The sequence below is a fragment of the Cantharellus anzutake genome (assembly GCF_015039405.1).
Source record: "Cantharellus anzutake strain C23 chromosome Unknown EI90scaffold_6, whole genome shotgun sequence".
NCBI lineage: Eukaryota > Fungi > Basidiomycota > Agaricomycetes > Cantharellales > Hydnaceae > Cantharellus > Cantharellus anzutake.
Genome location: NW_024066956.1, coordinates 105,465 through 118,215, shown reverse-complemented (window position 1 = coordinate 118,215; position 12,751 = coordinate 105,465). Strand labels below are relative to the sequence as shown.

The 12,751-nt window shown below is 49.9% G+C and overlaps 5 protein-coding genes across 5 annotated transcripts; 3 read left to right on the top strand and 2 right to left on the bottom strand.

Moving 5' to 3' along the window:
* Nucleotides 1–613: 613 nt before the first annotated feature.
* On the bottom strand, nt 614–2,616 carry EI90DRAFT_3151044 (thioredoxin-like protein). Its single transcript, XM_039065697.1, has 5 exons — nt 2,071–2,616; nt 1,879–1,989; nt 1,593–1,814; nt 1,314–1,534; nt 614–1,248 (listed from the first exon to the last, which is right to left on the bottom strand). The coding sequence occupies exons 1-5, from the start codon at nt 2,127–2,129 to the stop codon at nt 791–793; spliced, it is 1,071 nt and encodes a 356-aa protein (XP_038921120.1). The 5' UTR covers nt 2,130–2,616; the 3' UTR covers nt 614–790.
* Nucleotides 2,617–2,662: 46 nt separating this feature from the next.
* Nucleotides 2,663–4,704, top strand: EI90DRAFT_3036955 (uncharacterized protein). The gene is made up of 2 exons (XM_039058740.1): nt 2,663–3,033; nt 3,091–4,704. The coding sequence occupies exons 1-2, from the start codon at nt 2,705–2,707 to the stop codon at nt 4,697–4,699; spliced, it is 1,938 nt and encodes a 645-aa protein (XP_038921119.1). The 5' UTR covers nt 2,663–2,704; the 3' UTR covers nt 4,700–4,704.
* Nucleotides 4,705–5,635: 931 nt separating this feature from the next.
* Nucleotides 5,636–7,102, top strand: EI90DRAFT_2247299 (uncharacterized protein). The gene has a single exon (XM_039052756.1). It carries the CDS (start codon nt 5,891–5,893, stop codon nt 7,016–7,018), a length of 1,128 nt encoding a protein of 375 aa, XP_038921118.1. The 5' UTR covers nt 5,636–5,890; the 3' UTR covers nt 7,019–7,102.
* A 901-nt stretch (nt 7,103–8,003) lies between these two features.
* EI90DRAFT_3036949 (uncharacterized protein) lies at nt 8,004–9,396 on the bottom strand. Its single transcript, XM_039058739.1, has one exon. It carries the CDS (start codon nt 9,365–9,367, stop codon nt 8,306–8,308), a length of 1,062 nt encoding a protein of 353 aa, XP_038921117.1. The 5' UTR covers nt 9,368–9,396; the 3' UTR covers nt 8,004–8,305.
* Nucleotides 9,397–11,092: 1,696 nt separating this feature from the next.
* Nucleotides 11,093–12,557, top strand: EI90DRAFT_3036939 (uncharacterized protein; the record flags this gene model as incomplete). The annotated part of the gene is made up of 10 exons (XM_039058738.1): nt 11,093–11,203; nt 11,292–11,324; nt 11,391–11,407; nt 11,457–11,506; nt 11,571–11,615; nt 11,672–11,707; nt 11,760–11,829; nt 11,880–12,008; nt 12,072–12,103; nt 12,182–12,557. Coding segments are annotated over 10 exons (870 nt in total), but the record flags the coding sequence as incomplete, so codon positions are not given.
* Between the last annotated feature and the right edge of the window lie 194 nt (nt 12,558–12,751).

Sequence of the window (12,751 nt, the reverse complement as noted above, 5' to 3'; positions counted from 1 at the left end):
TCGTCACCTTCCTTGTGGTTCCGCTGCGGGCTTGTGGAGGCGAGCCACTCTGAGTTGTAGCTCGGCAGCAACGGCCGAATTCGTAATCATCTCTCACCACTTGTGCATATCTCCAGTATTCATGGTAATCCAGTAACTCCAGATGTTCTGGTTGAGAGTTTGAGTCTAACAGCATGGATTTGTTATCGAAGCAATGACATATAGCTGATAAACTTACACCTTTCAATGCATGAGTCAATGCGACTTGAAGCCCATCTCAAAAACCCACCCCCCGTGCACGGCAGGCCGTCTCGCAGTCGAACGTCACTTGTCTCTCCAGTTTTGATTGAGTACGTGGGACGTGGAGCTATGTCTGTTCCAGGGACGCTTAAAGATGCCTCCTCACTTCTCCAGGTGCCAAGTGAGTCACCCACTGTCAGTTGTCAGTCATCGCCTTTATGCAACTGTAATGATTATCAGAGAGAACCCGTGGAAGGGTGCGTCAGAACTCCAAGCAGTGTGTGGTGGGGTAGGGACTGGATTTGGATTCGTTATTCGCTTTTTGCATCTAGGATGGACTGTGACCCCCTCCCGCCAGGATATCGCTATATTGGTGAGAGCGTAACATTGTCGTGTCACGCTTGAGGCTGAGGCTTGTCATTTCCCATATTTTTACATTACATTCTATCTCACATTGTATCTACCCAATTCCCTCATAGGTAGATCAATAAGTAGTTCTCATAGTTGTATCATGCTTGAGGCTGAGACGGACTATTCCATCATAGACCTTCCACAGCCCGCGACTATTTCGTCACAAAAAACGTGCAAGAAATTGTTGTCCCCAACTGTAGTACTTCTCAGTTTGCTCCTCGGGAACAGGCTCGGTCTTCAACTTGGGCTGTAACTTGCCAGCAACAAAATTCTTGACAAATTCATCGACGGTCTTGAAATTGACCTCAGTGGATTGATCCAATGGGTACTTGAGTTGACTTTTGATCTCTTGGATCACAAAGCTTGGCCACTTAGCCTCTGTGAGACCAAGAGATTTTGCGTGTTCAACGAATTTGATCGCATCAATCCAGACAAAGTTAACGACACCCTTTTGTTCTTTAGCAATGGGGCTGAGTTCCTTGATCAGCTCTTCCCGCTTAAGATCGGTTGACTCAATGAAGATATAAGCAAGTGGGAGGCGAGATGTTGCAGAAAGGTGGTAGTTCTCTCCAGATATCTCGTCAATGAGAGGAACAGCATTGGATCTGATCCAGTCGGCTAGAGAAGTGATGTCGGTGGAGGCGATTTTCTCGGAAGGGAAGTCGTTGCGACCCTCATCGAACTTTTTGTAAAGAACGATAGCACGCCAGCCTCTTTGATGGCCACCTCATCGGTCGTTAAACCGAACAGGTAATCGTCACGGTAGGTCTCAGCAACGGAAGAGAAGGCAGGAATGGGGGCTTCTTCGGTAGAAGTAGCATACGCAAGCACAACGACCTTATCAGCGACCCTGAACTCTTCGAGATTCTCAGAGGCAACAGTCGAGACGGCCGGGAGAGATTGTCTGGAGTCCCTCATCAACAAACGAAAAACATAGGTGCGAAGGGCGCCAAGACACTCACTTGGTCATGTAACTGATGATGTCACCGGCTTGGCGAGGCCCTCTATATTCTGTCGGTTTCCCCTTTTTGTAGATTTTCAGCGTTGGGTAACCTAGTATATCACTTTCTGAGCAAAGGTCCGCCTGATCAACGCAATCGACCTTCCCCAACGTGATGTTCTTCTCCTTCAAAGCTGTTGCAGCTTCCTCATAGTGAGGAGCGAGTGCTTTACAATGGCCACACCTAGATCAAAGCGTCCAACCATCACCAAAATGAGCTTCGATGACGATGAGCAACCAAAACGTACCACGGCGCAAGAAACTCGACCAGTAAAGGGCCAGCCTTCTGCGTCTCAGCACCAAAGTTAGCTGAAGTAAGGTCTATGATATCGCTGGGACCTTCGCCCGCCGCTACCCGCCTAAGTTCGGATCACGGAGACAATATTGTAGTCAGCATGCCAAACAAGACGAAGGGTTGGTTGAGAGCATTTACTGCATACCATGGAATGACAGCCCCAGCGATGAGCAGCAACGACTTGAAAAGGGAAAAGATGCGCATTTTTGAAGGAAAGGAGGGAATGGAGGGAACGTCTTTGCTTTATGTATATAAATGAACAGCCACATGCCATATGATTGATCGGCAAAAAGGCACGCTGAGCAGAAATCAAGCAGAAATTGCACAACCTATAAGACGAAATGGAGGACTAGCGATGTTGTCGCTCAGTCTGCTATGCGTGAACTGAGGAAAAGTCGTAATGTCCAAAAATTGGTGTTTTATAGTCAGGCGCTATGAATGCGCACTGACTTTAGCAACAACTGACCCAAAAAAGGGAAACAAAGTAGATCTTGGCGCCGCAAGACTTGACACCAACAACGTGAGTTGGCCTCAGCGTGCGCTTGAATCCCAAGAAATCTAACAGCCTCTACAGTGGAATATAGAAGATAAAGGAACTTGTGACTGTGTGAAAACCAGCTAGGTAGCGAGCTCGATCAACGCCCCTTGGGATAAAAGCCAGGCTACCTTTTGCGAGTGATGTGAATGTGCCAAGCCAACGGAACCAAAGTCCCATCACGTGCCATGGAGTTCTATTTATATTATATAATCATGGAGTTTGAGTGCCAAATTCCAGCAGAATGACTTCCACGCGTCAAGACACGGGGAGGAGAGCTGTCAATAAGGCTGTGTTATCCTCTGTCATCACGAAGGAGGTTGTTACCTCTGGAATACCTCAGACCGATGTTTCTCATGCGGCCAAGTCAGCCCCTCCTCGTGTTTCGGGGGTTATTGCGCCCCAGGCGGGTCAGACTAATGCAGGTAGCTCACCTATCGCCCAGAGGCTACCTCGTTTGCCGAACAACCTGAAGTTCAAGAAAATCCCGAAGGAGACATCTTCGGAGAAACTCTCGGCGAGCGAGCTTGCTCGATGCCAGCAGCAGTGCTCCGAGTATTTGGTTTCCAAGGGGTGCGCATTCGCATATCGAATAACATTCATGCAAATTGTGTAACTCGTGATTATTAGGTTGCCAACGTTGCCACCAACGGAGACCCCCTTCCAAAATACAGTCCCCTCCCCATTAGTGGCCCCAACAGGTGGTGCTAGTCAATCTGGATCAAGAAGCATGGATCTCGTTGAAGCTACACCTGGAAATCTCAGACAGTCTCCACCGCGAGATTGCCACGTGCACTTACCCTGGCGTTCAAAGCGAGATCATTTGGCTGCTCGCCAGCCTTATCTTTGGGACCTGCAACATCGGAAGCGTACGTCTCCAATACCTTCCCCAGGCCCAAGAAAGGTGTCTCATCTGACCTCTTCTTCTCATGGATGTGGTGATCATTCTTCTCCTCGTGATGCGCCTTCCCCTTCTCGGTGGCCCACTTCTTCCCCTCCTTGGCCGCGTGCTCCCTCCCCCCATCAGCGCACTCCTTGCCCTCTTGAGGTCGCTCCACGCCCACCCCCTCCTTCTCGTGGGCCCACTCCCTCTTCTAAGAGGCCTGCCTCTCCTCGCCCACGCTTACCTTCCATCCCCCAGCAACATGCCCCTTTCCATCAGCGCCCATCAGTAACAAGTGTTGATGATATGACGGATGTGGATGCCCCATCGTCGCAACCACTACAAGAGCAACTAGGTGTAGGTGATTCCGCACCTGTATCTGTGGGTCGGGTTGGACCCTTTTCCGAACACGCTCGGGCGTGGTTTGCATCCCTGTCGAACTCTCCTGTTGTAGAACATATGTCGCCTGCCCCACCTACTCAATCCTGTCAGACTCTCCCCTACGCATCCTGGCATTGCTTAAGAACCCCCCTTGACAGTGTGCACTTCGAGTCGTTTGACAGAACGACTCTGAACACGTGGGCTAAGGGTCTCTTCAACATATCCGGAGTGTATGCCGTTACTCAGATCACAGCCACGAAAACATCTTCCAAGTATGGAAAATGGCACGTTGCGGTCTTGGCAAAACAACGCAGTGTTCTGGATGAAGTCCTTGCAGCTCTGTCAGCGGACAGTGAGCGCTACCATGCTGCGCTCCAGCACTCGGTAATAGTCCCGATCGATCCATTCTCCGGAAAGGAGGCTTTGAGATATATTTGGGATTCCCGCTTTGATTTACACTACATTGGGCTGGTATGGGAGGAGTTTGAGTGGGGACCCAAGCGGAATTGTTTTCTTGTTGATGCACCACCAGTTTTAACTAACGAAAACATCGGCGACGAGCTTCTTTACCACGCATGCGCTCCTCTGGCCCCAACGCATGATGAAATAGTTCCCAGGGATGCAATTCTAACTGCATTCGACTTTGGCCCTCACGTACTTCGGGCTTGGTACGATGGATTGCCATCTTACTTGAAGACGTATGATGTGACTCGATTTATTCTTGTTGCCCGTGCATATGACTCCGCCATTTTAAAAGGGAAGAAGGCATTCATGGCCAACATTTGGCGGACAAAATCGGACATAGACAGAGCCATTCGGAACTTGATGCTGTATCTTCGCAATTCGGATGATGCTGTCCAGAGGGTATCGAAAGAGAAAACGGAGTCATTCCAGTACTTGAGGGGTCAACGAAAATGGCGACTCACAGTCGACCTTACTGTCATCGACTTTTGCCCTTATTTCCGGATCGAATAAGAGTATATTGTTCAACGATGAATTCTGTACATAAGCGCAATCAATTTGTGTCGAATTTTTTTTCGACCCTCTGGACGACACCGAACAGAAATCATTGGGTCGAGGTTAGGTGTCAGAAGTGACCCCTGACAACTCTGTTACAATCTTTACAGGTCAATTAAGAGGCAGTTGCAACTGTACAGTTCCTTAGTGATTGGTAGCCGTATTTACGACTTGAGATCTTCGGTCCTGTACACTTCCAAGTAGCATCCTCACTTCACGTCATCCCTGATTGATCCATTGCCGTTTCTACGGCTTGAGGTTTTCAGGCTTGCGTGATTCTAAGCTTTAGAGCCCCTGTTCGACTGATAGTTGTTCTTTACGGCTTGAAGTCTTCAGGCCAACTCAAATTTTATTTGCCAATTAGAAGAGCCATCTTGGCGGCCGAAAGTCAACACTCCGATATCTGTGGCCTTGTCAGCCGTTGACTCGAGGTTTCACTCACAGGGGAAACTACCTCGAGTGGACGCATTGTTAAGCGCTCTGCCCGCTTGCGTGCGTCTCTGGAGGGTCCTGCCGGTGCAAACACGGCCCCTGCCTCTAACGAAACGGATGTTCCCCTGCCGCCTTCTTCTGTTGCTGGCGTGAAAACGGGTCCCCGCTCTAACAAAAAGGGTGCTGCCCTGTCACCATCTTCTGTCATCTGCAAGAACGCCTCGCCTTCTAACAAAAAAGGCGCTGCCTCGCCGGCATCTTCTGTCACCAGCAAGAAAACCGCCTCCCGCTCCACCAAAAAGAGAGTTGCCCCGCCGGCATTTTCTGTTGTCCCGCCGGTTGTCCAATCATCATCACCTACCGCTCCACTATCAACGTCTATTACCCCTCCACCAGATCCCCAGCCCGCACAGCCAGCAATAGCCGAATCGAGCTCGTCAGTTCAGGTTGTTGATTCACTACGTAGGCGGAGGCCATCATCTTCAAAGGAGCCGTCTCCCAATCAAGCCGTCGATTCTCTCCCTAGCAGCCCAGGGACCTCGGTGCCGGACTCCCCTCGCCTGCCTCCTCGCCACAGGGGGTCGGGCATGAAGCAAGGGGAGGTGACTCGCGACCTCGGCTCCCGAGGCAGGAGCCCTCCCCCGTTATTCTAGAAGAGCCTCTGGCAATTAACGTAGCGCCAGAACTGCAGCAACCACATCCAGATGAAGATAAGGCATGTGCGATGTCACCAAGGTCGATCTTGGATTTGCTCTCTGCTCCAGTGCCCTCCAGGGCACCCACACCCTACCCGATGATTTGGCAGGTACGAACGCGGTTGACTTGTCTGGTCTCATACCGATGGAGAATGATGATGATGATGATAATGAGGAGGGGGCTGAAAACAATGTGGGGGACACTGAGGGAGGAGACTCCACTTCGGCACGGGTAGTCGAGTTGCGCGGTGGTCCGTTGACTCCCAGTCAACGTGAAATTATACATGATCTGATGGAGCGGCATGTCGAAACTCTGACAAGATATGCGTGCGAGGGGATCAAGTCCCCGGAGACTTTGCTGAAGGCGGCCCACTGCATGGTCACTACGAAAAGTCGTCGACAGAATGGGGACAGTTGGAATGCCTTCGAGTGTCTTCACAAACGAGGCGACATTTGCCTCAGGCGCCAGCAACCCGATTCATCTCTCCCTCGTACACCAGAGGGCACTGAAGCGGAGGTCCTTGCTCATGCACCGGAGTGCACTGAAGCGGAGATCCGCAATGAATATGAGAGCCAGATCAGGAGTCTTGGTGGCAAGACATCACCCGAATGGAAAGAGCGGGCAGCGAAAATAACGGAGCAACACAGTGAAGTCACCAAAAGCGTCGTTAGCCAGCTTGCCTCCGACCCTCACATTCAGGCTCGGAATATGGCCTTCTATCGTGACCGCATCAAGAAGGATATGACCTGGGCTGCGTTATGTGGGATCCACATGGCAATTGTTATGGTCTCAGCCACGGACCATCCTGCCACACAGAAGCACAATGGTGTGTCGACGAACACGGCAGCAATGGAGGCTTGGTTCCAATCCATCTGTAAATCCAACACCATTCTTTTTGACAACATTCGGACGTTCGTCACACAACGTGATGGGAAAAATGCCGATGGGGAGTTTGTTCCACCCCCAACGCCCCGTTCTCGTGACGACTGCCGGACTGCCTCACGCGCCCATCTTGCCAACCAACTGCTTGCCTTTTTTGTGGGCAATAATCCCTTGAACGGGCAGTTTCCTTGGGGCATGCTTCCGAAAAAGCTTCTCGATGCCGGCCGCTGCCTCACCCAGTGGCCGGATGATGCGGAATTCGACTAAATGGTGTCCCAGCAGACTCCAGTCCCCTTTGGATGCGGGACCTTTGCTTTCCCTGGGGTTTTGATGGAGCCTCGGCACTCTGCAACATCTTTTGGCCAGGGGATGGTTACCTACAACCCTGAGACTTCAATGACGCTTGCAGCAAGCTTCGGCCTCCTTTGGTCCAGAGATGTTCACTCCCGACCTGCTGTTACAAAATCAATCTACGTTGTTCCCTGTGGGGTTCCATGAGCAGACAGGCTCTAATGGACTCTTTGACACCGCCCTCGCAAATCTTGGTGATCCCACTACACCGAGTTTCCCTGACGCTTCTGGTTTGTTTACCGGGCCATCTGCCCCCCCTGCCTCCCATTCGAGCTGGACCGTCAATCTTGGTTATGAGGCACTGTCGTTATTCATTGTAGTCATACTCCATTCCTCATTTCCCAACGTACTCTTCGTACTTCATAATCATTTTTCATATGCTAATTTCTTCATGTACTCTTCGCATTTCTTGAATTTTGCACATCCTAATTTCTTCACGTACTCTTCACAAACCACATTGCATGATTGTATATACCGCTTAGGGAAAGAATGTGTGGGGGGTAAATAGTGGGTAAATATAAGGGGTGGCTTGATGTTACCTCTCGTAATCAGTTGGTTATCAGCCAGGTATGAGAAAAAAAAAAGTCGCAGAGCCGCGTCGTCGAGCAACGGTTCACGCCACACCACTCCCCCCATCGGCCGACCATGACCGTAGCCTAAATTCGAAACATATAACTACATAACTCGGTACTCGAGAGCGAATGGCTGCATTGGGTTGATCCGCCACAAAAGATGGCACGGGCACGATGACGTCGTGTCAAGTATATAATAAGTACAGTCAACGCCGCAAAGGCCAGTTTTTTTTTCCCATGGGCCGGTCAAGGCTGCTTATTCACAAGCAACAACAGCAGGGGGTTTGTCATCATGACATCCCACGCACGACATAGTAATAAATAATTTTGACCGGGACAACCGTTCCGACTGCCCCCCCCCCGCACCGCAACCATTGGTCTACATAGAGGTCGTTCAACTATAATGCATGCGTACTTGGCCAGGATGCAACACAACGCGTAATAGACGCACGTTAGGTTCAAGTGATCCATACATGGTGACAATCATGGCAGTTGTGTGTTGCAAGTTCGGTCCATGGAAAAGATGCAAATCGATCAAAGTTAAACGCCTAGCTAGGTGAATCGACAGAGGAGAGCACGGAAAGAGATGATACAACATGAACAAAAGAGCTTGAAAAAAAAAAGACATGAATCAGTACCGCCGTAAAATATCCTCTTTCACAGTCCACTTTTCAAAGGGATCTGCGATAGAGGTCCTAGTATGTCTCATCCGCCAGCCTAGCTTTGCTGCCTCTTCACTCAGCATGTCATGGATATACACGAAGCCGTCACAACGGAATTCGGCATGGAGAAGCGAGGGACTGGCACGCGCGCAGCCATCCGACATGTCATCGAGCCAACCCACAATCCCCTCATCGAAGTAATCCTCGGTCGGGTCACGCTCGGCCGGGTCCACTAGTAACACGCTGACTTCCCAGGAGAGCGTTTGAAGGTATTTTAACGATTTCACAACGCCAAATAAAGAGCTGGTAGGGCATTTTTGGTCGAAAGGGGACCAGCAGAGCCGAACTAGAATAGAGCCGAATTGGATCGTCAAATCGGCGAGGAAGGTGAATGTCTTGATTACTTGATAGGATGGTGGGATTTCGCTATCCGATCCATGGTCCTCTCTAATGGTCAAGCTGCGAAGTGACAATGCAGAATCCTTGAGCGATTCCAGATCGTGAGGTTGACGCGGCCAATCTAAAGTGTCGTCCAGGAATTCCACAGAGGCGAGCGTTGTACATCCTCGTGCAAGGTGCAGCGGCACATCCACCATACGGAGTTTTGATAAGGAAGGGAGTGGAATCGCAGGAGGAATGAAATTGAAATTGTTTATGGAATGCAAGTTGACGTCCGTAAGGTTTGGAAATTTCGAATCCATAACCAATCTCTGCACATCGGAACAATGGAGCTGCTTCAAAGATGGCATGTCCGACAGGGATAATGTGTCAACACCTCCGACAAAAAGATATTCCAATGCACGCAGAGTGGACGACATGTTGTCAGGAAAGCGGATATGCCCACATCCGAGTTCAACCCTCACAGATTTGAGTGAGGGTATTGGGGGCATCTCGAAATTTCTGGCACGATATATCGCCAAGTGCCGAAGCTTAGGTTGTGAGGTCAAGAAACCACCCCACTTTGATCGTGTGATATCGTCATATATAGATAACGTAATGGTCTCCAGCTGACATTGTGCTGAGGTCCACATGGTGGGGAAGCTGCCCAGATCCTTGCCCTCACCGAACAGAGTCAACTCGATGAGATGTGAGAATTTGGTGAAGATACCTATAAGTCGTTCGAGAGACTCTTGCACCTTGTCCTCAGGTACATCGCGGGAAGTACTAACCCAGAGGTTCAGACGCTTCACGACAGACACCGAAGTAGTGTTCATGAACTGATCGAGCCTTTCGAAATCTTCCCGGTCACGTAATGCAGAAAATTTGAAGCCCCGGAAGAGGAGATATGCGCAAACACGCCGAACGTTGCGACTTGTGAGACTCATGCCATCGCGCAAGGTATCGAAGTCAAGAAACGTGAGTATGTGATGCGCAACCTCGTATGGAAGTCCAAGAAAATGAACTGGCTTTGTGAGATCCTTATCGATCACGCATGTTAATATATATATATATATGACGTTGAGGTTGTTGCAAACTGCATTTGCGCTCACCTGTGCCCCATCTATCTGGTTGGTAACTTCGTTATAACGCCCGTCGGACGATAGGGATAGGCCCAAGACTCTTTTGTCTTGGGCTGAGTGCCCTTCCATACATATCAGTACCACCAACTATGTGGCCACTACAATGTACATACCCATCTTATCGTGATCGTGTTGTTGAGAGTAAGAATATTCGAATTCACGGCAATGTCCATTGCATTTAAATGCTCTCGATGTCCAGAGGCAACCCAACCAGCGGGGAAGTTGTCTAGGAGATGTTTTAGGGCTACTGAACAGTTTCAACTCGTTGCATTAATAGCTTTGTCGCGTTTCTTTCCTTTGAGAAAACGCAGCTTATTCCGACAGATCCACCTGAAAGTTCGCAGATATTCCCATCGAGCACGAGTTCCCAGCTTTCCATTCCGGGCTGAAGGCCCTTCCCCTCGTGCAACGAACGCCCTGCGTTTCCTATCTTATTATTTGTATTATTTATAATCTAGTCTGTACCAAGTATTGTAATCATGCTTCCAGCTTTTGAGTCAACGTGGTATCAAGTGACCTATGTAATCGATCGAAACATTTGTGTAATGATTCTGGTATTACTGATTACCGCTGCGGTTGTGTGAAACCAGCTAGGTGGCACGGCTCGATCAACGTCCCATGGGATGAAAACCAAGCTACTTTTTCATGGGGGTTCTCAAGCGCCTTGGCGGCCGCCCATTTCTGGCTTTTGGATCCGGTGCTCCACATGCACATGGCCGTGCGTTTCCCCGCACCCCCGCAGGCTCGGCCAACTCTGGGGATGAACCATTTGCCTTGAGGCTGATTTCCTACAGGGCGTCAGGCCCGCGTTTTGAGGCGAGGCTGGAATTTTTTCCGGTTTCAGAATTAAGCTTTGCCCGAGCTAGGCATTTCAATCGAACGCTATCCAAATATGATCTTGTTCTGCGTTGTACTTGCTTGTCAAGTCGGCTCTTGTGCAAACAGACGGAAGCCTGCAAATTGCAGATCTCTGAATGGATCATCTGTCTTATGGAATTCTATGATATTGAAAGTGCTGTGATCGCGAGATCTTGACCTTAGAACAAACATAACATTTATAAGACAAATAGACAAATCAGTTCGGCCAAAGGGGAAGTTGCGTTAAGATTAACGGGACTACTGCAAACGCTGCTTTTCCTCGACCTCCTGCTCTAACTCGTTAATGAGAGGCTGCCTGCTGCTCTGAGCTTGGATCGAACGGTGCTAATCACGCAAAGAATGCCGTCTTTTCAGTCACAAATTGCACAACGGTCCACTGGGTTGCTTTTAATTGTCTTGATTATCCGCCAAGCTTGTCTCTTCAAGATTCTCCTAAGTTTCGGGGTCGATAAGGCATCGGCTCAAGAGGTGCGTGCCTCTGGGAGGCGGCTTTGTTTTTAAACCTTCGAGGAAAGCTAAGCGCGTGGACCACCTGGGATTTTTGGGTGCCTTGTAGACCAATGTGACTTGTCCCCATAGCTTTCAGTGGGTGAATAACATATAGGCCTGCATCATTCGTTGGGTTGTGCAACTGATCTTCTTTTTGTTTCTTCAGGCTTTCAACTCCCAAGGGTAAGTCGATAATACGTATCAGCTGCAGCGCTTACGGTCCAATGACTAGAAAATCTCCTTGCAAAGTAGGCTCGGAACTTATTGCAGTGGGTGTTGGAGGTGAGGTTTCCATTAAGACACATCATTCACTTTCTCCACTGACAGTCAAGTTGATGACAATCAGGAAGATGGTTCGTTCCAACGCTCCCTCCGGGATGGGTATACGTTGGTATGCGCAAAGTCTGAGTTACGTAGCCTTGTGCTCGCTGAAGGACAAAGGCCCAGTGCCGAATAGTTCGGAGGGTTACTTCCCAAACGCTTGTGTGTGCTCCGACTCCCCTGACAGTGGCTTGAATTCTAAACTCGCCCATAGGCCTGTGTTCCTCCGTGGTATACCAGCTGATGGCGGCATGTGGAGCATGTCAGAACCTCTCATACACGTGGTATGTAGGGTTGTGTCTACTTACTCTTCCATGTCTAACGGGTAATCTAGGTATCCCCTCTGGGACCGTTATTGCGCTAGCATTGCGATTGCCGAGGGTGAATACCGACCATCGCTGATACCCGCCGGAACCCTTATACCTCAATGGGCCTACATCAAGCCCTCCGACTTTGATGGATTGTCAGTTCGCTACTTCCGATCGGAATTCATACCCTGATAGCTCGCTTTGCCCGTGATCCCTAGCTTCAACTTGGATGCGGCGAAGACAATTGGTGGTGCGTTTTCATTCTTGAAATCCTTATCGTGTATTCACGGGATGGTTTGACTATTAGATGCTCCCGAAAGCTCTCGAGTGTTTTCACTCAGTAGCACCGCATCAAGCACGTCCAGCACAAGCAATACATTAACTTCCATTACCATAACCTCCACAACTTCCACAGCTTCCAATAGTGCACATGGGGGCAGAGGCTCGAACACCGGTGCGATTGTAGGAGGCGTAGTTGGAGGTGTGATTTCCCTTGCCCTGGTTGCAGTTGTTGCGATATGGATCTTCAAAAAGATGAGTTCAGACGGAGGTCCTGCCGTACACTCGCAGGGTCGTTCTGTGTTACCCGCGGTAATGGAGAACACCCACGGACATGCTCCTCTGTCGCCTGGATCGCCGGTTCCACGACATTCGGCCCAAGGGCGTGATGCTTGACACGCGGCTTCGTCACCCTCCTCGCGGTTCAGCTGCGGGCCTGTGGAGGCGGGCCGCTCTGGGTTGCAGCTCGGCAGCGACGCCCGAGTTCGTAATCGTCTCTCACCACTGGTGCATATCTCTTCTGGTTGTCAAGCAGTATAGTGGGGTTGGCCGAATTTATTGTGGAGGGAACAGTGAATTTGTTTTGGCACATAATCGATAAACTTGCACCTTCCAACGC

Excerpts from the sequence above, each read along its gene's own strand:
- EI90DRAFT_3151044 (XM_039065697.1), bottom strand. The coding sequence starts at position 2,129 with ATGCGCATCTTTTCCCTTTTCAAGTCGTTGCTGCTCATCGCTGGGGCT. Across the intron at positions 1,990-2,070 it reads GCTGGGGCTGTCATTCCATG|GCGGGTAGCGGCGGGCGAAG; the intron begins GTATGCAGTAAA and ends ATCCGAACTTAG. Across the intron at positions 1,815-1,878 it reads GTCGAGTTTCTTGCGCCGTG|GTGTGGCCATTGTAAAGCAC; the intron begins GTACGTTTTGGT and ends GCTTTGATCTAG.
- EI90DRAFT_3036955 (XM_039058740.1), top strand. The coding sequence starts at position 2,705 with ATGACTTCCACGCGTCAAGACACGGGGAGGAGAGCTGTCAATAAGGCT. Across the intron at positions 3,034-3,090 it reads GAGTATTTGGTTTCCAAGGG|GTTGCCAACGTTGCCACCAA; the intron begins GTGCGCATTCGC and ends CGTGATTATTAG.
- EI90DRAFT_2247299 (XM_039052756.1), top strand. The coding sequence starts at position 5,891 with ATGTGCGATGTCACCAAGGTCGATCTTGGATTTGCTCTCTGCTCCAGT.
- EI90DRAFT_3036949 (XM_039058739.1), bottom strand. The coding sequence starts at position 9,367 with ATGTGGACCTCAGCACAATGTCAGCTGGAGACCATTACGTTATCTATA.